General features: G+C 47.4%; 1 protein-coding gene across 3 annotated transcripts; it reads right to left on the bottom strand.

Annotated features, from left to right (window-relative positions):
* Positions 1-1,084: 1,084 nt before the first annotated feature.
* On the bottom strand, positions 1,085-14,447 carry CNOT11 (CCR4-NOT transcription complex subunit 11). 3 transcript variants are annotated; one of them, XM_061563781.1, is made up of 9 exons: positions 14,165-14,446; positions 11,156-11,363; positions 8,866-8,912; positions 7,935-8,103; positions 7,219-7,368; positions 5,925-6,127; positions 5,229-5,431; positions 4,471-4,567; positions 1,085-3,961 (listed from the first exon to the last, which is right to left on the bottom strand). In XM_061563781.1, exons 1-9 carry the CDS (start codon positions 14,282-14,284, stop codon positions 3,764-3,766), a joined length of 1,395 nt encoding a protein of 464 aa, XP_061419765.1. In that variant the 5' UTR covers positions 14,285-14,446; the 3' UTR covers positions 1,085-3,763. The 3 variants fall into 3 exon arrangements, with proteins under 3 accessions (XP_061419765.1, XP_061419764.1, XP_061419766.1); XM_061563780.1 differs by lacking the exon at positions 8,866-8,912 and having other exon boundaries at positions 7,935-8,102; positions 11,000-11,363; positions 14,165-14,447; XM_061563782.1 differs by lacking the exon at positions 8,866-8,912 and having other exon boundaries at positions 7,935-8,102; positions 14,165-14,445.
* Between the last annotated feature and the right edge of the window lie 1,800 nt (positions 14,448-16,247).

Below are 16,247 nucleotides of genomic sequence, written 5' to 3'. Positions count from 1 at the left end.
GGGGGGGAAAACCACCTCGTGAAAAAATTATAATGGAAATTCATCCGAACATTGGCTGAAACAGATTTTTCGCCCAAAACAATTAAGAGTGACGGTCCCATGGCAAACACTGAAAATGAGCTGCACCTATCGAAGCACATCAGCTAGAAAGCATAAATAAAAATACAAACATTTCACACGCTTCAATTTTGTACCGCGAGCCCTCTTGTGACCGCTCATATGGTGGCGTTTCCCTCTCGCTCCAGGCTGCTCAACGGGGGGGGGGGGGGGGGGGGGGGAGATACAGCGGGTACAGCGACTGCACAAAGCGGAGAGATCCACGTGAATTCTGCCCAAACCCTAACAGCGAATCTTCATTGTTCTTTCGAAAGAACCAAGAAGATGAATCCCTGCAGTCACGAAAGCTTTACATCGAAATCTAACAGCGAATGTTTACAAGCTGATCAATGCAATTGACATGTCCATCCAGTTCTTGCATCGTTGCAGTTCCTCCGAAACCTCGCGAGTCCATTCCATTAGTAGACAAATGGTCTCGCTACTTAATGAACTCTGGCATGGATCTTGCAGCGAGCATCAATGAAGCGCCGAGAATATCCTCCGGTTTAACAGTGCCTTGCCAGCTTTAAAAACACTGCATGCAATGCAGATTGATTTTATTTTGCTATCTTCACTTTTTGCTCTCACAAAGGATTTTTACCTGTAAAAGTAATTATGTACTGCTCTGGCAATTTGTGATAAACGCATCACTGAAGGCAGGGTGGGGTCTGTTTGACTGCTTAAAAAAAACGTGTACTAAATTGTCCAGCAGGCTTTCCACATCATTCTTATCCCCCAGTAACATTCATTACAAAATGCAAACCCCACGACTACCGTAGTTTTGACTTCACCGAGTCGAATTACGTTTATCATAGCTCTTGTCATAACACTGGGCTATCCGGCATCATTGGTTTCACAGGCCATAATGCTTCTGCGGAGTCAATGGTCGAAGGGTTTGCCTTGAAACAAATACAGTGCTTCCAGTGGTAGTGATCGATGTAATGCTGTCAATCGGGCAACCGAACACTTATGGTTCACTCTCCAAGACAAAACTTGAAATTTTATTTGAAAAAAAAAAAAATGTATCAGAGAAAGCGATCCTCCAAATGGCTTCAGATTGAACGTAAAACAAAATGTGTTATTTTCGTCCACGTTCTCTTGAGGACACACACGTGCACAGCTAAAGATACTCTTCACAATTTACAAAAAGAGTGCACCGCTTCATGGGACGAGATAGCAACCGAGAGCCAAATACTACAACCGCGACCTCCTATCAGGCGCCCATTCTGAAGAGCTCCACGTTCGCGACTGTGCTTTTATCGATTTCTTGTCTTGTATAGGCTTTACAGCAATTCTAAAATTGTATGCAAGATCGTCATTGAGATGGAGGGTTATTAAAAGTGATGCTGTAGTTATGGTGAAAGGTGGGCAAACAGGCGGGAGGGGGTTAGAGGTTGGGGTAGGCCTTGTAGTTGGTGATCGGCAGGATGGGCTAGAAAGAAGAGATGGGGTTTAATGGAGGAAAGGAAGCAGGTTAGTGACGCCGATTGATGTGCAGCAGAAGTTTGTTCCAGTGAGGAGGAGCAAGGGAAAAAGGAACGAAAGCGAAATTGGGCGCAGGGCGGCAAGATACGAGACGAGCAAGATAAGTTGGAGCAAGACCATGTCAACATTTTTAGACGAGTGAGAAATTCAAACAAAAGTAGACAAGGAGCCAGTGTAGTTGGTACAGTAGTGTGGGGATTAGTGTGGGAGGTTAAAATGATTTGCATACATTGAGTAAAAGCTGCCCAGTCACCGATTGAGAACTTCGGAGTGAATTGCACTGCGATGTGAGAACAATACTGCAGTAAGCAAAGTTTACATCACTGGCTCATGGCTACCAAGCGGTTTCAGCATTAAGATGTTGAATTTTGACTGTGATCATTTACCATAGTCAAATAGAGCCAGGAGTTAAGCACTAATGTACTCGATATTGAGTATTATCTTTTGAGTGTGCTTTAAGGATGAAAGGAAACATGTTTTATCACTGGTATCTAGACGATGTAAGAAAATTACAGGTACATTCATGGCAAAGTGATAAATAGTGCGGGAAGGAGGAATTAATTTTGTATTTTTCCACATTAATATTGAATGAACAGCCTGTTTAGAGTACACGAGGTGTTATTGATTTAAAGGATAATGCAATATCTGCGCACAGGCTAATACTGTCAAGCGGAGCTGGAAGCAACATAAGCGTGTTAGTGGGGAACTGGGGGAGCGTGTGGTGGTGGCTGAGTGGGCACCGGAGTTGCTGCTCGTGGGATTAGGGGCCCCATAATTTCTAATCGATTTTACACATTTTCGCAAACACCCAGCCACCATTCTTCCCGGTGTTCAGCTTTCCCATGCAACAATAGTTGGCCTGGTGAAAAGGGATTTTAAAAAAAATATCTTAACACATTCCTGCGGAGAGAGCTGGTAGGAACGTTGGGTTGCTCGGTCAATGGCCAGGGTCAACGGCGGCGTGGTGTATTCTGCAAATATGCCCGACTGTGAGGGCAGGCACAAGCTGGCGTGAATAGGTTAAACGTTGAGTTTTATCAGGGCACTACGGGGTGACCAGCCCCTCCCCACCCAGCCCCTCCCTGCACGGCGGACACAATAATCCCCTGTGGGCTGGTGTAACCAGGAGGTTCCTACCAGTATTATGTTACATTTATGGAGTGCTTTAGCTAAAGTTGCTTTACATAGTTTAAAACTGTTAACAAAAATGGTGATTTAGTAGGGGAGTGGCATGCAAGAGTCTAGGAGTGAGCGACCGTAATTGGGGCACATTGGGGTCATGAAATGGCAGGGGACAGGAAGGAGTGGAGGGGCAAGAGAAAGGAATGGGCAATGGAGAAGAGGTCATGGTCAGAACATTTCTGTAGCATTTGGAATGACAAAGTTAAACCTACAATCACAACGCAACTGACAATCACCCGTGAGCCAAGATACTGATTGCTACACTTGGCCTTCGAGAAGAAACAACAATGGACATTGTGCAGCTTAACTACAGCAAACCTCCACCCAGCATGCAGTGGTATTATAGCCACAAACGTATGGGAAATGCTCGTTTTAACCCTCAACTGACTGCAGGATGTCACACCTAATTTTGTAAGCATCAACTTGCTACGATGGCTAGGGTAACGTTAACAGTCGTGGGTCACACTTGACAGATGATTGCAATTCTTTAACATTGTGAAGGCCAACCTTTTCTTCCGCACACAATGGTTATCCAATACACGATAGAAAAAAGTTATTTGTTTGTATGAAAAAGTACACGTGTCAAAAGGGAGTAGCTCAGTCCTGTGCACTTACATTACACTGGATACCAGCCTATGAGTCTAGCAGCCTGTTCTTCATTTAGCCTCTGACAGGCCAAATAAGACCCTTTTAATCACAATGTGACCACTGCACATTCATCGCTTGGCACTGCCACAAAATTCACAAAGATCGGTGTGTCATAAGCAGAGTTGTCACGGAGGAGGCTAAACGTCAGTTTCAATCGGACTTCTTAACAGGGTTTGTTGAAAAAATTAAACGTTTCCACAACGTGGTTTGTTTTTTATTCCACCCTTATTTTTCCACATCAACGAGGCAAAAATTGAGATCTGCAGGGTCCATCGAGGAGGAGAACATGGCGAGGTTTGCTCGGCTGAGGATGCTCTTTGAGGGACGCTCGGCGCCCATGAGCACCCCTCGGCTACTTGCCCGTCTTGCCGTCGGACGGACCCTCGTTGCACTCGAGCGTCTTGAGGAGCCGGAAGAGGCCGGCCGCCTCGCGGATTCGGCTGAATTCGATGCAGAAGGCCTGCACTTCGATGAACAGGTCCTGCACATTGATGATCTTGTTGCGGATGAGCGATTGCAGGAAGACGCACACGAGCCGCACCAGCCGGTTCTGCACGCGAGCAGACGAGCACGGCCACTGTTGCACGGAGGGGCCTAACTTTAAAGTCACCATCATTTCCACCTCTAAGCATGTGCATGAGCCAGGTAACATTCCACAAGTGGAGTCCAACTGTGCACTGTGTTTATATGTAGCTACGTTTGACCATTGTTTCTTAAACCCAATCACAGGTACCTCTACACATGCACATGAGCCGGGTAACATCCACAGCTGGAGTCCAACTGTGAAGGGTATTTGTATGCGGCTTCCTTTGGATGAGGACATTATACAGTGGGAACCTTTGCGGGCTTTGTTTATAACACCCGGCTTGCCTGCCCATGCCCATGAGCCCCACATTCCTAGCAATTTACAAGAAAATTTACAAGCAAATTTACAAGCAACAAATGTACAATGTGGTTTCTGCACGTGGGTGTTTGCTTTGGAGGACAGGTGCAATGGTGATCAGTGCAACGTGCATGTCACCTGATTTACTGGGCTGGCCTGTTTAGCCCACGACTCACCTGCATGTACTTATCCTTGATGTTTTCACAGGTGGAGATGCAGTTTGAGATGTACAGGTGAATGAATTCTGGAGGAAGGTCCACTGCAGTTGTTAGCCTGAACATGCATTCACATAAACACACACAATAAATGTATGAAATGTTGATTTACTAAAGATTGGTTAATAAATCTGCTTCAAATTTGATTAAAAAAATAACAAAGTTGTCGTTGGAGCTAAAACTTATACAATATAGCCGCTTCGGAATGCGCAATAACACATTTTATTCTAAGGACATAATCGCAATTAGTTTGGAAAAAGCAAGAACAAGGTTTGTCAAGGTATCATTAATACAGGAAAATGTAAAACATAAATGACAGAACCGGCTTAAAAGAAGAGCAGAGACTGCACATTTTTCATCGCTGAAAAGATATTTTCATTCCACCAAAGTGCTCATCTTAGATTGGCAGGCCTGTCCAGAGGTGAAAAATCCACATTCCCTTGGAAGGGGCTAGACCAGGGGGGGGTCAGCAACATGCGGCTCTTTAAGAACTGCTTTGCGCCTCTCAAAATAGATTTTTTTTTACCAAATTGGAAGAAAAAAATGGCTCTTCTTGTTATTTTGATTGCCAACCCCTGGGCTAGACTCTGTTGGTGACAAACGCGCTTGACTCCGAACAAAACGGTGCTCATTTCACCAACTCCACATTGGTGAATGGCCTTCCGACGAGTCTGGCACGCCAGCCAGCGCCCGAAAGTGAAGTCCTCCCCCTCCCCTACCTGTTGACGACCTCCATGGAGTGCAGGGACATCTCCATGTTGACGAGCACGGAGAAGTACTCGGTGATTTGGCTTGACTGCATAAGCTTGAGCAGCATCTCTATGGCCACGAGGGGGTTGTTCTCCACCAGGTCTGGCAGCTTGCTGGGCGTCAGCCCGATGTGGTACACGAGCTTGGGGTCCTTCTCCAGCTCGTTCAGCACCTGCATGGACACAGGGCAACACAGGCTTCTGTCAGTTCTGAATCGTCAGAATATTTATTCCTACTGGAGGAATCCGATTAGCTATGAAGCTCTTTTTCACAGATGTCCAATTGCCAGTGTCCACCTTGCGGCAACGAGAAGTTCGACTTAGGAATTGGCGGGAGGTTTGAATTCCAGTGTTTACAAAGTAATCACAATGAATGTTTAGCGAATTATTATTTCCAGCACCCCCCTACCGCCTAAGGCATACCTCAATCTCCAAGTAATATTGCAAAATGTTACTCAAAAGTGAGCTTTATGGCTAAAGATATTCTTGGACAACATGAATATAAATGTTTTGATCTATACTTGATTAAAATTTATCTACCACATTGCATTAAAAATAGTAATTTCAATAAAAATTGTATTTATTTTACTGTGCGTTTTTCCATTTCTGATGATCTGCGATTTAATTTGTATGAGCACGGCCGCAACGCAGAACAAAACCTCTCACCTGCTTTTGCTGGTGCACGGTGAGTGGGCTCTTAAACGCCTTGCCCATGAGCCTCTTGATCTCCAGGCCGGCGCTGCTCTGCACACACATGGAGCGGTCCCAGCGCACGCTGTGCTCCGGCTCCGTGGGGTTAATCCAGGCCGGCTCGTCCTCGCACACGTGCAGCGGTGGCACCGGGCGGATGAACTCTGGGCGCAGGTGACCTGGAGGCCACAGTGGCACCGTTTGGCAATGTATGTATAACTTTTTCTCACCGTACGTAGCAAACCGTGCTAATCGGAGGTGCGGCAAATGAGCAGGTGGTGCTTGAAGGATGACACTGCCCAAAAATCCAAATAGCTTGTCCTGTGGATACAGTATTCCCTCGTTCTTCACGAACTTGCTATCTACGATTTTTATCATCCGAAAATCACATCTGGAACTCTACACGACTGCATCGAGAGAGAAAGTAGTGAGATAAAGTGATGAGATTAGGTGATGTTATAATTGCCATGTATTCAATAGCTTATTTATGTAGTTAAAGCAATTCATGTTTTCAGGTAATTCATTTTCGTAGGCCAAAATCATTATCCACAAAATGTGCGATTCACGAGTATCTTCGGAAACACATCCCTCGCGAATAACGAGGGAAACCCGTATCCACATTATCCGTAGAGTTAAAAAGTGTGGATGCATGTAGGGCCTCCATGCTGTGTATATACATTTCCATCACTGGTTCAGGATCCCCAGTGGCGATAATAGCTGCCACAATGTTCATTCAGAATCTGAATATTTATTTATACTGAGCTAGAAAGCTTTTATTCAAAGATGTCCATTCGAGCAGGGAGAAACATTTACCTCTTTGTAATGCCCACCAGGAGGCAATGCTACAGTACAGGGGTGGCATGCCACTCGTTAAGCTCATGTAGCTCCTCAACAGTTCAAGTGATGCTCATTTAGAGACGCCGCTTAATTTTCAAATTTTCAACGTAACTTTATCTGAAACGGGAAAATGGGAGCAGCCCGGGACACTCGCCCATTGGCAGTGAAGCCAAACATGAGAACTCTTGGGACACATCTGCAGATTTCTCAAATAAAAATTCCACAGCCAACCAGGGTGATTGAACTGACCACGTGACCACTGCAAGTTAAATGTTCGTCTTGCGACCGCTGACAACATGAAGATTTTATTTCATGGCTCCTCCATCTTGGTATGAGGTTTTTAAGAATCAGGCAGTTTGGCCACTCCTGCTCTTTGTGGGTTGGCTGTCGTGTAATTTGCCAGTCATGTCGGAGCGCTGGCTGGGAGACATACTGTCGATGGGCGGGTGAGTCCCGGTGAGCAGCGCCTCTGCCACCTGTGCGGCGACGGTGCTGTCAGGCCCCGAGCCGGAGTCAGGATCCGCGTCAGCCAGGATGGCAGGGATCCCCGCTTTGCTCTGGGTCGGTAACTCGGACTGGCGCTCTGAAAGAGAAACCGTACGCCTCTCGATGCCGTGAAGTGGCATGGGACACCCCAAGAAGAGCCACAACCACCCACGCACGACATTGACCGTGCGACCAAATAAAACAATGCACTCCACAATTTTATTGCACGAGACAAGCTCACTCTCAACCTGTTAAAACTATTTTATATCACAAAGACTGTAATTCTCGTGGTAAAAAACCCTAGGCATGTAACATGTTTGTAAGGGCAGAGTAAGGATTAAGGCTGGCAGGGCAAACAAAGGAAAGGTGTGGCCAGAAACACCCACACGTCTCCCCAATACCGATTCTCACTCACCACCTCCGATGAGCAAGGTTAGCTACGTACGGTGCAAAAGAAGTTGAACACACAAACCAATCTCAGTACTTATTTAAGACGGGGACAGTGAATGCTCGGTGAGTAATTCATGGTAGAGTGCTCAGTATATCATTTATGTTTTCAAAGAGGGCTCAATGTACAATATCAGTTGCATGGCTCTCCGTGTGCAATTCACAGTACAAAGCTCTCGTAACATGGCGCAGGGTATCACTGGCTCGCATACACACCTGCGAGTGCCAACTGCAGCCCACTGATGTCCACAGGCTGCAAGGGCACCGTGGACATGTCGGTGGCACAGATCTGGCGCGGGGTCTTCTTGAAGAGCTCTCGAGGCGGTGCCAGCATCAGATGAGACAGGAAGAACTTCTCGGCACCGGTGATGGGCGGCAGGAAGCCTACGCACAGGCCGGGCACACAGGACAGGCGTGTTACACACGCATGCTGGAAGACGCACACTGATGGCTTTGAGCATGAGATAGAAGTTTAGGATCTGAGTAGCCTCGGCTTCTCGGTTGCTAAGAAGGCAATAAATGCTTTTCATTGAATTGTTACTGAATTTAAGTGGTGTTTTAGATTTGGAGCCAGGCTAAAAAGTGGTCAACTTGTTTGTGTGAGTTTCACCCAGGCACTCTGGTTCCCTTTTCATACGTCTTAAGTGTGGAATCCTATTTGACCATAACACAAGTGACATGCCCTTGGTCCCTTCGTCTGGCTCTGAGCCTCAGGTGTTCTCATGAGGTGGAAGAACTCATTTACATTGGTGACCTGGAGACATTAGTGAAATCACATTCCCATGGCAAGGGGCCAGTCTCTATATGGAATGACCTTTTGTGACTGATCACGAATTAGTACATTTTTTTTATCAACTATGAAATAATGATAGCCTGAGTTGACAACCAATGTTAAAATTCACAAACTTACAATTTTAAGTTCGTGTTCTAATTATAGTGTTATTTGGCTGAACAATTCCTGTTACAACCTAAGTATTAATCCATTCAGACTGTGGTTGAGACTTTTTTAGAAGTAAAGCATGTATGTTGAACTTCTTTTGCACTGTACGTAGCCAACCATGCTAATCGGAGGTATGTGTACTAAAAGCAGCCTAACAAAGTGATGGGGCCTTTCTGGATAAAAGCACACAAAGTTTTGGTACTTCCCATGGTTGAAAGAGTTGAAGTTTTGGTAGTATCCACCAAATTCAAGGCCTGTGGAGTCATTGTATGTCATTAACAGAGTTTACCATGTTTTAGCTTATATAGTGACGGATTATTTCATAAATAAATATAACATATTACCATAGTTTAGCTCAAAAGATTAATCGTATGAAATAAAAATGCTCCTGCCTGAGATCAAGAGGCTCATGGGGAAGGCGTTCAAGAGTCCTTTCATATTCAGAAAAATTGCGAGAAATGTTCAAGTTGCATGGGTGTAATGCGAAACGAAAGCACGTTTCATGCTTTGCACAAAAAAATAAGGGCATGTTTTGTCAGAGCCACAGCTTTCATGTTGTGCATGAAAAACAGGATTTTTCCAGAATATTTTAACGTACAGAATGTATACCCAATCATCAAAAATTAAAACGTCTCGGCGTACACTGCTTGCATTCTTGCAAAACCTCTTTGCTAAGAATCTCAAAAAGGGAATACAATTATTTGATATTTTTATCTAGTGGATTCCCATGTAAAAAAATTCATTGCTAAGCTACTATAAATAGAATACCAGTCAGTTATTCACAAAATATCACGAAATCCCATTGTTGTGTTGTCATTTAGGGGCTCAGAACTGGGCTGTACATGATTACAGGTTAGAGAAGAGGGCTCTTGAAGGCTGCACAACATAAGGGGGACCAAAAGGACAATGGAATCACGACTGTATTACAACCACACATCAGCTCCACTCACAACACGTGTATGGCTTCAGCCATTTACTTGCAAGTTTACATAACACTGCTCTCCACAGACATATAATGATTCACTTCCCCGTGATTTCATAAAATGTCATGGTACTGTTATGCTCTGGAAAGTAATATGCTCTTAAAAGTTTTTTTCCCAGTGTAAATAAAGTTATACAAATGTGGTCTTGCATACATCAGATTATAAGATATAAAACACAGGGGGTAAAGTGCCTAAATATGAATAACACAATAGCCTGGGTTAGAATTCAAGAATCAAATTTTTTTCTTGGTTCTACTAACTCGTATAGAGTGTTCCGATGTACAATCTGCATTGCTGATTGTATGGGTCGTTTGTAGTGTCTTGTTTGTCTAATATTGTCTTGAAAAATAATAGGCTTTCAAACACCAAATAGATACCTATTGCAAGGCATCAAGCATGCATTAACCACATGTGGTGGTTAATGCATGCGCACAAACATGCTCTGATAATTATATATGCATTGTCCTTGAAATCGAATGGCCTACACCAGAGATACTCCTTTATGGCCTTGTCTCATCCGTGCTAGACCAGAGAACGCCAAAAGGAACAGCACAAAGGCAATGCAAAGATGAAAGCATCAACAGATCCGGTTGAGCACTTAAATTTACGGGACCATGTTTTTGATAACAGCATTTTCTGATACCGTCAAAATATGGTCCTATATATATAGGCTTGTTGGTGCTGTCTACAATGTTATGCAGCATCTGTACCAACTAGTTTATACTGTGGTAATTGATGCCTGCTGCATTAGCTAAGGATTTATTTTAGTCAACAAACTGAATAATTGTTAAATGTCTGCTGCCAACTGCGTACAATGGGTCTGTGAGGCACTCTGTCCAACAGTTTCAGGCGGGGTGGGGGGAGACCATGCTCAACATTACAAGATTCATAACCAGTACACACTCCACATTCTAATTCAATATTCATCACGTGGGTGAGGAGAGATGAAGAAAAAGAGGTTGATAATATTCAACAATCCATGATCCGAGTAGGGCGAAGCGCTCATCTCCACTCTTGGCATAAAAGTAGTGGAATAATTTCCACATTTTCATTTCAATTACTATTTTACAAGTCATTGGTAGGCTGAAGGCCAGTAACTAGTAGCTAGTCACAGAGATGTATATTTAATGTGGTGTACAGAATGTTTTTCCTGGTTATCGACCTGAACAAACCCGACTGAAATTAGGCGCAATCTTTACTGCAATACAAGTATTTTCTGTATACTAAAATACATGAACTAAAAACCATGCATAGCAGCAGCACCACCAACACCTAGCACCACGCGCATGCTGCTCCGGGTGCCATCCCTGCTGTTGCCGCTGCTGCTGCCGCTGCTGCTGTTCCTGCTGCAGCTGCACCTGTAGTGGCAGCAGTTCCTGCCCTCCCGGCCGCAGCAGTGGCAGTTGACGCTGCTCCTCCTGCTGCCGGTGCAACTGCAGCAGTAGTGGCAGCAGCTCCTGCCCTCCCAACAGCAGCAGCAGCTGTGGACGACCCTGCTACTGATATTGCTGCACCTCCAGCTGGTGCCACCGCCGAAGCGGCGGGCGAGGGAGACGCCGGGTCGAGGAGGTGCGCGAAGACGGCGGCGAAGGGGCTTGCGGCGGGCGGTTCGGTGCGGTACATCTCCCAAAGGAGGTAGAGAGCGGCAAGACGCTGCGGGGCACCGGGCAGAAGGTCCGGCTGCTGTAGCAATGCCAGCAGCGCCGCCCCGGCACGAAACACCTGCGGGAGATGCCAAAAGATTCGGCGATTAGAATACATTAGAACTGCGGCAGGAGAGCGGTTGTAGATCACGCAATCGGATCAGCGATGGAATTTGAAGCCCCGAGTTGGCGGTACTAGAAGTTGACTCGGGTGGATAAACCATGTGGGAAGAAGAGAAGACAATCGCATCGAAAAAAGAACCGTGATGCACATGGAAGCACCAGGGTGGGAATAGAGGGGCAGGCTGAGAGCGAGGCGGATTGACAGTGACTGGTGAACGAGGATAGCAAGAACTGTGGAGTGGACCGTGGACATGACCCAGGACAGGGATGAGTGGAGACTGAGCACCAGCAAAGAGCTGTAAAACATGCCAGACACGTAACTGCATCGTGCACTTTCAAATGCGTTTCTGCGGCCGTCTGGAACGCTCTACCTTCCGATATTAGGAAGCCACTGGAGTTATGCACTTTTAAATCTAGATTTAAAACTAATTTCTTTATAACTCATTTTTGTCTTTAATCTGTTGTGGTTCATCTTCTTGGTTCTTTCGGTAAAGTCACGTAGAAGGAAAGTAATAAAATAATAAAAATAAAACATAATAAAATAAAATATTATTTTATTATATTATTTTATTTTATTATGTTTTATTTTTATTATTTTATTACTTCCCTTCTACGTGACTTTACCGAAAGAACCAAGAAGATGGATCCCTGCAGTCACGAAAGCTTTAAATCGAAATTTAACTGTTGTGGTTCCCCCGCAACCTCTGATGAGCACTGTTTCCTACGCACAGTGCGATACGTAACACTCACGGAGTGCATGTCTATTCGTGTCTGGGAATAAATTATTTTCAAAAATGTTGCCAATTGCATGGATTTTTGTTCCTCATGCCAAACGGGAGTCAGCAATAATGAGACGGCACGAACGAGACGAGAGAGAATGCAGGCGGGACAGAGCAGACAAAACACTCTCTGGGGACAAACACACCTGATGACGGATGCTTGTATTGTGCCCGAAACGTCGTGATTTAATTTAGTTGTTTTCATTTTGATTTTATTTTTTACCTACGTGACTTTACCGAATAAAACCAAAGAGTATGGATTCTTGCAGTCACGAAATCTTCAATTCTAGAACGATTAATCGAATCTTGCTGTACGCACGTGGAATATACCGAATCGTGACGAAGCCTAATTTATATCTACAACCGTTTACACATCACTGCCATATCCAGCAATCATCGCAAGAACCACAATGAATCCCCTACCAACTCACCACCACCACAGCAAGTCAAACTAAACTAATCCATAACACTGGTCAACACACTTTTTCTGGCATAAGGTATTCCAACGGTTATAAGGTAATTTTGGGGTGCTGATTCCAAATCTGGCATCAGTTTTTGTCTATCACATCAGGTTTTTGAGATATCAAATATTGCATTTTCAATAAAAACTGCAGAAGAAAAAATATTAAATAAATGTGGATATCTACATAAAATGATATTGTAAACACTATCCTAAAAATACAGCACCATATTTTAACACTAAAGCAGTCACTGACTCGCAACAACTTGCAATCATAAGTGACAGAGTTAATTTCTGGTAAAATCAATGAAAATGGGGTATACCGACAGCATAAAAATGAGATGTGATAGAGTAAATCTGAGATCAGATTTGGAATCAGCACCCTGAAATTAGTCTAAAACAGCTGCAAAAGTCCAAGCCAGAAAAAAATGTTTTTTTTGTTGACCAGTGTATAATCTAATCCCAGTGTTCTTCACTATTTCTCAGAGGGGGGTGGGGGAGAGATCCACTTTTGCCGACAAGACACAAACATGTCAACCCCTTATCAGGGCCTCCTACCTTTTTACAGACCCATGTCAAACCTTATCGATCACCCCGTGCTCATATAAATCTCAACGTCCATCCTACAAAGTCACATCTCACGGGGAGAAACCACGGATGCTGTTTGTTGCCCGCATTGCAACGCCTATACGCCGTATGGACCTAAAAAATTCGCGTACAAGAACACGCGGTAAACCTTGGGGGGGGGGTTGACGGCTATGAAGAAGAACATCGTCGTTGGTGCGAGGGGCCGCCACCACCAGCGCCTGCGAGGGCTGTGTATTGTCGGGGGGCCCTCACGAAATCCCACTCAGTGGCCCTCACGAAATGCCACGCAGTGGCCCTCACGAAATGCCACTCAGTGGCCCTCACGAAATGCCACGCAGTGGCCCTCACGAAATGCCACTCAGTGGCCCTCACGAAATGCCACGCAGTGGCCCTCACGAAATGCCACTCAGTGGCCCTCACGAAATGCCACACAGTGGCCCTCACGAAATGCCACTCAGTGGCCCTCACGAAATGCCACACAGTGGCCCTCACGAAATGCCACTCAGTGGCCCTCACGAAATGCCACTCAGTGGCCCTCACGAAATGCCACACAGTGGCCCTCACGAAATGCCACTCAGTGGCCCTCACGAAATGCCACACAGTGGCCCTCACGAAATGCCACTCAGTGGCCCTCACGAAATGCCACTCAGTGGCCCTCACGAAATGCCACACAGTGGCCCTCACGAAATGCCACTCAGTGGCCCTCACGAAATGCCACTCAGTGGCCCTCACGAAATGCCACTCAGTGGCCCTCACGAAATGCCACGCAGTGGCCCGCGGGCCTTGCAATGAACACTCCGCCTCGCTCACCATCAACAACTGCCGTACGCAACCACAATGAACAACACCACCCCCACCCCACAACACTCGCCACCACCGTCAAACAAACGCAATCCATCGGGAGGGTAACCGACGCAAACGACTCCTCACCTGCGCTCGCGGGACGCTGTGGGCCAGCGCGGCGGAGAGCGACTCCAGAGACATCTTGGCGCTCGCCTCCTCCGACACGAGCTCGATGAGGGCGCTCAGCTCCTTGGCAGAGAGAGTCATGGCCGGTTTAGCGGCGGCACCCTCCTCCTCCTCCCCAGGTAGAGGGCGAAACGACGCCGGGGAGGGAGGGGGCAGGTGAGCGAAGCGGCTACGGCGGCCTGTGGCGCTGGTCGTGGAGGCGAAGGCCGCAAACCGCCCGCGCGAGAGCGCCGGGTCACGCTCGGCCACGCCCCCCCCGACGCGCTCTCGCGAGACTTCGAGCGAGAGTTCGTCAGGATTGCGCGTTGAAAGGACACGTGGGTTTGGGGTGGGTGCACGTGGGTTTTGGGGTGGTCGTGGGTGCTGGTGGGGTGGGTGGGGGTGGTTGTGAGTGCTGGTGGTGTGGGTGTGGGTGGGGTGGTTGTGAGTGGGGTGGTTGTGAGTGCTGGTGGTGTGGGTGTGGGTGGGGTGGTTGTGAGTGCTGGTGGTGTGAGTGGGGTGGTCTGAGTGGGGTGGTCTGAGGGGGGTGGTCTGGGTGGGGTGGTCGGGGGGGCTGGTGGTCTGGGTGGGGTGGTCGGGGGGGCTGGTGGTGTGGGTGGGGTGGTCGGGGGGGCTGGTGGTGTGGGTGGGGTGGTCGGGGGGGCTGGTGGTGTGGGTGGGGTGGTCGGGGGGGCTGGTGGTGTGGATGGGGTGGTCGGGGGGGCTGGTGGTGTGGGTGGGGTGGTCGGGGTGGGGTGGTGTGGGTGGGGTGGTCGGGGGGGCTGGTGGGGTGGGTGGGGTGGTCGTGGGGGCTGGTGGGGTGGGTGGGGTGGTCGGGGGGGGGTGGTCTGGGTGGGGTGGTCGGGGGGGCTGGTGGTGTGGGTGGGGTGGTCGGGGGGGGCTGGTGGTGTGGGTGGGGTGGTCGGGGGGGCTGGTGGGGTGGGTGGGGTGGTCGTGGGGGCTGGTGGGGTGGGTGGGGTGGTCGGGGGGGCTGGTGGTGTGGGTGGGGTGGTCGGGGGGGCTGGTGGGGTGGGTGGGGTGGTTGTGGGTGCTGGTGGTGTGGGTGGGTGGTCGTGGGGCTGGTGGGGTTGGTGGGTGGGGTGGTCGGGGGGGCTGGTGGTGTGGGTGGGTGGTCGTGGGTGCTGATGGTGTGGGTGGGGTGGTGGTGGGAGCTGGTGGTGTGGGTGGGTGGTTGTGGGTGGTGGTGGTCGCGGGTGCTGGTGATGTGGATGGGGTGGTCGTGGGAGCTGGTGGTGTGGGTGGGGTGGTCGTGGATGCTGATGGGTTGATCCAGGACTGGGGAGCGGTGGTGTAGCGGTGAGCGTCGCGCTGCGCTACGAATCTGATATTTATTTTATTTTATCTACATGGCTTTAACGAAAGACCCAAAGAATATTCAGTGTATCGGCAATGCTGGTGAAATTTAACCAATGCTGCCGAAACTCCAGATATTAATAGGCAAAGACTGTCTATTAGATGTGACTTTACCAGGTGCCTTAAGGTGGGCGTACCCACACTTCACCCCACCACACGCGATCTGACAATCGACCAACTGGTGCACCAATTTATACTGTACACGTTGGTCCAGATGTCTTGTGACCCCCATTTAATTATCTAAAACTTAATATATTTTTTAAAATAAGGTTTATTTCAAACATACATTTCTATGAAACGGAAACAATGTTAGGGGTCAAATAATTGACGGTCACAAGACATCTGGACCACACTGTACTGTCGTGGCCCACATTGGAGAAATTGCCGACTGGGCGAGAGAATCAAAGCTGCAGTGAGTACGGGCAGCAATGAGCATTGCACGGGGGATGACGAATGACGTCACGCACCTGGGGGGGGGGTCAGACATTTGTGACGATGTGTGACGAGGGGGGAATTTGAGAAATGTGACGTCACATAAAAATGCGCAACTTTAAATAAATATAGACAACACGTTCTACCTAATTAAATATACTTTTTCATAAACGTTTTCTCCTACAACATCAGAGAGCAGAGCCACATTAAATACGCACTACAATGGAAATAGTTTAAAGCGATTTGAAGCATGTTTTAT

The sequence above is a fragment of the Lethenteron reissneri genome, chromosome 32, assembly GCF_015708825.2.
Source record: "Lethenteron reissneri isolate LAM-NWPU_2019-01 chromosome 32, ASM1570882v1, whole genome shotgun sequence".
NCBI classification, from domain to species: domain Eukaryota; kingdom Metazoa; phylum Chordata; class Hyperoartia; order Petromyzontiformes; family Petromyzontidae; genus Lethenteron; species Lethenteron reissneri.
Note: the sequence above shows the minus strand (reverse complement) of the source record. Positions and strands in the feature narration are given on the sequence as shown.